Genomic DNA, 9,223 nt, shown 5'->3' on the forward strand with positions numbered 1-9,223 from the left:
TAACTGTTATGACAAAAAAAAAACATGACAATTTGCATGACAATCGTTGCCCAAAATTCCATAATCGTCATAGCCCTAATTACAGTCACTCCACCCAGGCACCAATTACCCTGTTGGGTGCAACATTCCTGTCATCCAGGACGATTCCATGGGTTCCATGTGGGATAATCTTGGGAGTGCCCTTGGAGCAGTGGCCTTTCTTCCCACCAGATGACTCAGGGTTATCATTGAATACTCTGTTAGGGGGCGGGAAGTTGAAGCGTGTATTAACCACAACTGTTGTTATTGATTGTGAACAGGGCCTGCAGGCCACTGCAGCCTGGAACCCCCTGCGGAAGTTCTCATTGAAGAAGCCATAGATGATGGGGTTAATCCCACTGTTAAAGAAGGCCAGCCAGTGGGCCACAGGGAATAGGTAGCTGCTGAGGAAGTCAATCTGCTGCGTGTCCAGATCCCTATAGTCAGTCAGCAGCATTAACGTCCACAGAGGTAGCCATGACACCATGAAGAGCACAGCCACCATGGTCAGCATCTTGATCACTTTAACACGGCGTTGGGAGCGGGCCCTTCGCACTTTTGCCAGCCTCACCTGCCTCAGGTTGATAGAGAGCTTGGCAGCGATGCAGCCATACATGATGCTGATGATGCCCAGGGGGGCCAGGTACACGTGCACAAAGATGACCATGGTGTAGACCCGACGCATCTCGGGTCGGGGCCAGTTCTCGAAGCAGACAAAGACAGGGTAGGTCTGGTTGTCCTGGAGCATGTAGGTGTCCTCCAGCTGGATGACAGTCAGGTTGGCGGCCGAGGGGCAGATGACAGCAAACGCCAGCACCCAGATGAAGAGGATGGTGAGGAGAGCAGTCACGGGCCTTATCCGATGTCTAAAGGGGTACACAATACCTGTGAACCTGAGAAAGGAGGGAGAGGTAGAGAAAGAAAGAGAGACATCACCCTTCAGATGGCACCAGCGGCATTGTGAATATTACTCACTGATTATTTGTGCAAAATTATTATCACAAAATGCAATATAGTCCCTGTATTAGTAAAGCAATTAAACATTTCTCTGTTAGCCATCACTAGATTCCCTCTTCTCTTCCAGTCCTTTACCATCATTGAGATGGTAATATACCATTATTTTGGTCATCCATTCTTTACCATCATTAAGGCTACCCAATAACAAAATGCTGAATATGATGAAAGAGGACCCTTTACAAATGTGTGGCTTGACATTTAAAGCAATGAAATTCACAAGAGCACAACCAGATGTGGGACAGGGCTAGTGTGGTTGTCTATCAGACTAGCCCACTGGGGTATTACCTGTCAACAGCTATGGCCACCAGAGTGAAGACTGATGCTGACACTGACATCCCCTGGACCAGGTTGCTCATGGTGCATGTAATCTGGCCAAATGGCCATCCTGAAAAGACAAACTTCATTACAGAAGCAGTAGCCTGGTTGCCAGTCTGTTTCTGCTCTCCCTCGCTGACTCATTAAAGAATTGTCATGCCAAACATGTTTGGCTTAAGACAGCAATGGAGTCAGCACGAGCAGATCTGGGACCAGGCTACATATACATAGCTGGCAGGGATTAAGAAGGACACTATTGACTTGTTGTTTCACTGTGTATTTTTAGGCTTTCTTAATGTTTTTATACTCAGTTTAAATATATGTGAAGGGAGCAAAGGGGTGAAAAGGTGGGAAAACGCATACATGTAATAGATATTCACTTTTTAAATCATATCAACACCAAGTTGATTGAAATTCAGCGTTTTCACTCCACTCCACAGGGAAACCTTTAATAAATACAAAGAAAGTCCCATTTGAATCAAAATAACAAGCACTATTCCAATATTATGCTCAATTCCCAAGAGGTTAAGAAAATGTTAAATCAAAGCAGACTGGGGATTTAGCTGGCTGGATTTAATGATGCAGACAAAAGGACTGCAGAACAGTTCTGAACACTCATTCCCAAAGCAACAAATGTATGCACCAGTAGTAACTATAATTTGTCACGACAAGTGTCCCAATAATGAGTCCAGGCTATAACAAGCAAAACTCCCCACCTGATATCAGGCTGTCAATCAAAGTCGTTGGAACACAGAACACTCCAATGAGCAGGTCACTGATGGCCAAGTTGAGGATGAAGAGGTTAGTGACAGAGCGCATGTTGCGGTTCCGGAGGACCACCAGGGAGACCAGCACGTTCCCCCCGACACAGAGCAGGAGAACCACCACATAGCATAGGATGTAGCTGATGGCCATGCCGGTGGAATGCAGGTAATAAGGCATATAGGTGCGGTTGGCGCTGTCCATAGCGACACTGTGCATTGTGCCGCTGTCCATAGCGACGCCGTGCGTGTTGCTGTTCACAGCAGTTTCATTCAGTGACGCAATCTCCATTTTCACAAGTCCCCTTCCAAGTGGAATCACATTAGAGAAATGAGGTATAGTGTACATTTTGCCATTAAAAACTTTGCAGATACAGACAGATTTTTTAAAAGAAAAGGAAGGAATAGAAAAGGAAAACGATCAGATTGGTGTTCAAATACTATTGAAGGTATTGGAAAGACATTTGGGAGTAAGTATTTAGATATTTTTTATTTGTAAAGACAAATAGTTGAATATTGGAATGTATTTAGAAATACTCAAATACACTGACTCAAATACACTCCCAATGCATTTAACCCAGGTATTTGAAAATAGTATTTGAAATAAGTATTTGGTAGTTGGCTATTGATAGGAAATTATTTGAAAATCCTCAAAATCCTAACAAATAATCAAATGCAGATGTATTTGAACACAGTTCGAAAATGATAAAGCCATACACAACAACATTCCCTCAAAACAAAATGTCATCATAACCATACTCATTCAGGAAAGGTTGACATTTGGACAAATCCCCTCCATCATGATTTATTGTTATTATATTTTACTATAACTTTATCAAATGGCACTTATGTTCTTACTGAAACAATTGCTTTACTGTATAAGCTCAGTGAGAATGGTGAGTGAAATTCATATGACTGAGAAGACCAAAGTTCCCATTTCATAGAAATCTGCAGGATGACTATTGTCAGAGAAGGACTTACCTTTGGAAGAGCTCCACAATAGTTATTTTGTCCGGTCTTGTCTGTGCAGCAGGTACGCTCTACTGTGCCTCGTAATGACTCTAGTCTGTCTCTAGACCCGCATCAGCATCCCTCATACTTTACAATGATTAGGCTACTGTACCACATGATAGTGCAGCCAATAAATGCAGCCTATACTACAGGATGAAAAAATGATATTTATGTAAATTCATGCTTTCCATTTGGATTTATAGTAAGCCTACAGAACAATTTAAATGAAATTTGATGATCAGACTATAGTTCCTTGAAATAGCCTAATCTATTTTCCCCACCACTATAAGACTGTTGCCTATTCATTATCCTGAATAATGACATTTTACATTTAAGTCATTTAGCAGACGCTCTTATCCAGAGCGACTTACAAATGACACAACAACAAGTGAATTAGACACTTCCAGATCTGTCTAGAAACATGTAAATGGAGTGTAAGCCACTGTATGTATGATCATCTACAGGGAGAGTTATAAGGAAAGTCCCAAGAGACTTGAAATCAACAAGTAACAAAGTAGTTAGCAGATGTGACTGTACAGTATAGATACCAGCAGTGGTGTAAAGTACTTAATTAAGTTTTTTTTAAACGTTTAAGTACTACTTAAGTCGTTTTTTGGGGGTATCTGTACTTCACTATTTATATTTTTGACTACTTTTACTTTTACTGTCTACCAGTGGACATCTAAGAGGGTGGCGAAATCCTGTTCTATTTCAATTACTTGTTTGGTCTCTCACTTATGGGTAGTGTCTCCTTTTATGGGCAGAGTCAAGGAAGGTCCAATCACAAAACGTCTGTCGTAGAGAGACAGGAGCAACGGACAATAGTGGACCACTCCACTTTCTATATGGGCCCGCAGTTCACTCCTATCTTCGCTTTACGGATTTGATCAACTTGGACATCTGCTTTCCTGCTAAACTGTTCACATGTGGACCGTCAAGGACCCCACCGAACATAAGAAAGCAACTTCTCATTGAGCTCACAACGAAGAAAACTTTTCAGTCTGTAGTTCATGGCTAGCTCTTGCCCACTTAGCTACCTACTTTGTGGCGCTTATTCCCACCTAGGTGGAAAAATAACATTTTTGACAGCTATGAAAAACGCACATTCTCTTCCACTAACAACATGCTTGCTATAGCTTGGCTACCAAAGTGAACACTAGCTAGCTAACAACATGTTTGCTATAGCTAGGCTACCAAAGAGAACACTAGCTAGCTAACAACATGTTTGCTATAACTAGGCTAACAAAGTGAACACTAGCTGGCTAACAACAGTCTACTAGCTACACGGTTACAGTGTCGAAAAGTGTCAATGCTCGAGCTTAGGCAAATTCTAGCCTCAAACGTCGGGTACGATAGGCTACCGCTCCACGCTCATCGTCCTCCCAGCTTTCGGGTGAACAGACAACTGAACAACCCATACTTGCCCATACTGAGCACAACTGGGCTGAGGTTATGGACATTCTCCCCCCGTATATGCGGTTTGACAGCCTAGCATTAGGGGAAGATGACTTGATCATAGACGAGAATGAAGACGATATACTGTGTCTCTTCCATAGAGAAGAGGAGGTGGAGGAGGAACTCAAAATTGACTGGCCTTCTCTGTTGGGAGGACAGAATGCTGAGAGGGACAGGTTCGAAGGAAAGAGGCTTCTGTCCTGTACCACCTCGGGATAGCAACGTATCCCAGCCATACCAGCCTGCTTGTTGTAGGCCAAATGCAACTGGGACAAGCCCATATCTGGCAAAGCCCTAGCCAGGGACACCACTGCCATGGTATTGCACGATATGGAGGATCTGGGGTTCTTCCAGCCTCCAGTCTGGACAGCCACCTCAACCCAGAATGGCGTGCCTCTGCTCTCTCTGTCCTGACTTTCCCTGAGAAGTTGGAACGGTTTTCTGCCTCCATCCACCACAAGGTGGCATATCAGAGCGAGCTACTGGAAGAGATGTGCAACCTCCTTGACAAGAGTGAGCCAAACTCACTACTCTTCGAAGAGATCTGTGTAGTCTCAAACCTCAACCTCTGCGCCTCCAGGGGAGCTAACCAAGGCTGTGGGTGCGTCACGAGTGGGTGAGAGAGCTCTGTGGCTGAACCTGTCCAGCCTCACAGAGAAGGAGAAGGCAGACTTCCTAGATGCTCCCATCGAGCCAAAGGAACTGTTTGGCCCCACTGTCGCTACTATGCGGCAGAGTGTGGAACTGCGCAGAGCAAAAGGAGAGGCTTTCGACCCGGATCCTGTCCCGACACAATTTCCACAATCCAAATCCAACTTCCACAATCCAAGAGTCCAAGTCAAACTAAGATTATTTATTTTCTGAGCTCAGAGAGAATAACAGAGTTACACAGTGCAGTGTAGACACTGAATTCCGAAGCATTGGGTGATAAGCACATATCTTTATAGTTTCCTGTTCTTGGGCGGGACTTTCAGTTCTCCTTTTATCCATACAAGGACACAGGAGCAAGCTGGTTTGCAACACAGGATGATACTCCCAAGAACAGGAGATTATAATAGGATAGTTTCACAAGGTTAGTCACATACTCAGTTATATGGACACATACAATACAAATTTCCCCATTACACGAGCCAGTGTGCCATTTCGGCAGGAAGCGGTCAGTACCAGCGGCCCAGCATACTGCTAATCCACAAGTAGGCGCTCAAAACAGAAACTGGGGCAGACAGTCCTACACCACAGCCACGCCAACGATATGAATATATGAGTCAAATGAACAGTGGCCACCTCGCCACACAGGCAGTCCATGGGTCCTGGGTCGAGAGGCTTCAGTTCGCCAGAAAACTCCCCTCATTCAACGGAGTGGTGGTTTCAGTGGCGAATGGCGATTTAGCTCGAATACTAGAGGAGAAGAACTCCTTTCTGTTGAGCAAAAGGGCTTCTACTCTCCTTACTTCCTGATTCCCAAAAAGGGTTGTGTGGGGGCGGGGGGGGGCATACATCAATGGCATACATCAACCGCCAGGGTGGTGCCCGATTTCTGTGCCTGCACAAACTAGCCCACAAACTCCCTTTGTGGAACAGAGCACATCTCTTATCATTACGCACGACCAATGTCCCAGGCGTAATGAAAACAGAAGCGGACTTGTTGTCCAGGGGGAATACCCTATATGAGGAGTGGGCACTCCATCACCAGATACTGGCCCAAATATGGGACAATTAAGGACAGGCATCTATAGATCTCTTTGCATTGCGCAAAAACACACACTGCCTGTAATTTTCACAAACAGGTAATAGGGGTAAACGAGTTGGCACACCAATGGACCAACAACTTTAAGTGTTCCCCCCTCTCAGTTTAATTCTTGCCACCCTCTTCAGGGTGACAGAACAACAGGACCTATTGGACCAAGGGAAAGCCTTTTTTTTACCCCTGGAGGGCCTGAGGGCTCACTTCACCAGAGCTATGGCTACAACATGGAAATTGTTCAAAGGCATCTCTGTTCAAGAGATCTGAAATGTGGCATGTTGGGGTATTCCCCATACCTTTATGAGGTTCTACCGACTGGACATCACTGTGCCCTCAATAGCGCATACGGTGCTTGGTGTTGCTTCTGTTGACCTTGTATTTTTCACAACAGCATATTTTCACTTCTCATCATACAGTGGGGCAAAAAAGTATTTAGTCAGCCACCAATTGTGCAAGTTCTCCCACTTAAAAATGAGATGAGAGAGGCCTGTAATTTTCATCATAGGTACACTTCAACTATGACAGACAAAATTAGAAAAAAAATCCAGAAAAATCACATTGTAGGATTTTTAATGAATTTCTTTGCAAATTATGGTGGAAAATAAGTATTTGGTCACCTACAAACAAGCAAGATGTCTGGCTCTCACGAACCTGTAACTTCTTCTTTAAGAGGCTCCTCTGTCCTCCACTCTTTACCTGTATTAATGGCACCTGTTTGAACTTGTTATCAGTATAAAAGACACCTGTCCACAACCTCAAATAGTCACACTCCAAAATTCACTATGGCCAAGACCAAAGAGCTGTCAAAGGACACCAGAAACAAAATTGTAGACCTGCACCAGGCTGGGAAGACTGAATCTGCAATAGGTAAGCAGCTTGGTTTGAAGAAATCAACTGTGGGAGCAATTATTAGGAAATGGAAGACATACAAGACCACTGATAATCTCCCTCGATCTGGGGCTCCACGCAAGATCTCATCCCGTGGGGTCAAAATGATCAGAAGAACAGTGATCAAAAATCCCAGAACCACACGGGGGGACCTAGTGAATGACCTGCAGAGAGCTGGGACCAAAGTAACAAAGCCTACCATCAGTAACACACTACGCCGCCAGGGAAATCCTGCAGTGCCAGACGTGTCCCCCTGCTTAAACCAGTACATGTCCAGGCCCGTCTGAAGTTTGCTAGAGAGCATTTGGATGATCCAGAAGAAGATTGGGAGAATGTCATATGGTCAGATGAAACCAAAATATAACTTTTTGGTAAAAACTCAACTCGTCGTGTTTGGAGGACAAAGAATGCTGAGTTGCATCCAAAGAACACCATACCTACTGTGAAGCATGGGGGTGGAAACATCATGCTTTGGGGCTGTTTTTCTGCAAAGGGACCAGGGCGACTGATCCGTGTAAAGGAAAGAATGAATGGGGCCATGTATCGTGAGATTTTGAGTGAAAACCTCCCATCAGCAAGGGCATTGAAGATGAAACGTGGTTGGGTCTTTCAGCATGACAATGATCCCAAACACACCGGCCAGGCAACGAAGGAGTGGCTTCGTAAGAAGCATTTCAAGGTCCTGGAGTGGCCTAGCCAGTCTCCAGATCTCAACCCCATAGAAAATCTTTGGAGGGAGTTGAAAGTCCGTGTTGCCCAGCAACAGCCCCAAAACCGCACTGCTCTAGAGGAGATCTGCATGGAGGAATGGGCCAAAATACCAGCAACAGTGTGTGAAAACCTTGTGAAGACTTACAGAAAATGTTTGACCTCTGTCATTGCCAACAAAGGGTATATAACAACTTTTGTTATTGACCAAATGCTTATTTTCCACCATAATTTGCAAATTCATTAAAAATCCTACAGTGTGATTTTTCTGGGGGGTTTTTCTTCTCATTTTTTCATCTCATCCTTTTAAGTGGGAGAACTTGCACAATTGGTGGCTGAATAAATACTTTTTTGCCCCACTGTATAGTAACCTACTTGCATGTATTCCTTATGTATATACAGTTAAAGTCGGAAGTTTACGTACACTTAGGTTGGAGTCATTAAAACTCATTTTTCAACCACTCCACAAATGTCTTGTAAACAGACTATAGTTTTGGCAAGTCAGTTAGGACATCTACTTTGTACATGACACAAGTCACTTTTCCAAAAATTGTTTACAGACAGATTATTTCACTTATAATTCAAAGTATCACAATTCCAGTGGGTCAGAAGTGTACATACACTAAGTTGACTGTGCCTTTAAACAGCTTGGAAAACTCCAGAAAATGGTGTCATGGCTTGAGAAGCTTCAGACAGGCTAATTAACATCATTTGGAGGTGGAGGTGTACCTGTGGATGTATTTCAAGGCCTACCTTCAAACTCAGTGCCTCTTTGCTTGGCATCATGGGAAAATCAAAATATATCAGCCTCAGAAAAAATATTGTAGACCTCCACAAGTCTGGTTCATCCCTGGGAGCAATTTCCAAACACCTGAAGGTACCACGTTCATCTGTACAACCAATAGTAAGCAAGTATAAACACCATGGGACCACACAGCCATCATACAGCTCAGGAAGGAGACGCGTTCTGTCTCCTAGAGATGAACATACTTTGGTGGAAAAAGTGCAAATCAATCCCAGAACAACAGCAAAGGATGTTGTGAAAATGCTGGAGGAAACAGGTACAAACGTATCTATATCCACAGTAAAACGAGTCTTATATCGACATAACCTGAAAGGCCGCCCAGCAAGGAAGAAGCCACTGCTCCAAAACCGGCATAAAAAGCCAGACTACGGTTTGCAACTGCACATGGGGACAAAGATCGTACTTTGTGGAGAAATGTCCTCTGGTCTGATGAACTGCTTGGCCATATTGACCATCTTTATGTTTGGAGGAAAGGGGGATGCTTGCAAGCTGAAGTACACC

General features: G+C 44.1%; 1 protein-coding gene across 1 annotated transcript; it reads right to left on the reverse strand.

The window, feature by feature from the left end:
* LOC115128921 (neuropeptide FF receptor 1-like) lies at positions 1–2,409 on the reverse strand. The gene is made up of 3 exons (XM_029659060.2): positions 2,067–2,409; positions 1,321–1,420; positions 1–911 (listed from the first exon to the last, which is right to left on the reverse strand). The coding sequence occupies exons 1-3, from the start codon at positions 2,401–2,403 to the stop codon at positions 86–88; spliced, it is 1,263 nt and encodes a 420-aa protein (XP_029514920.1). The 5' UTR covers positions 2,404–2,409; the 3' UTR covers positions 1–85.
* Between the last annotated feature and the right edge of the window lie 6,814 nt (positions 2,410–9,223).

Source organism: Oncorhynchus nerka, linkage group LG4 (assembly GCF_034236695.1).
Source record: "Oncorhynchus nerka isolate Pitt River linkage group LG4, Oner_Uvic_2.0, whole genome shotgun sequence".
Lineage (NCBI taxonomy): Eukaryota > Metazoa > Chordata > Actinopteri > Salmoniformes > Salmonidae > Oncorhynchus > Oncorhynchus nerka.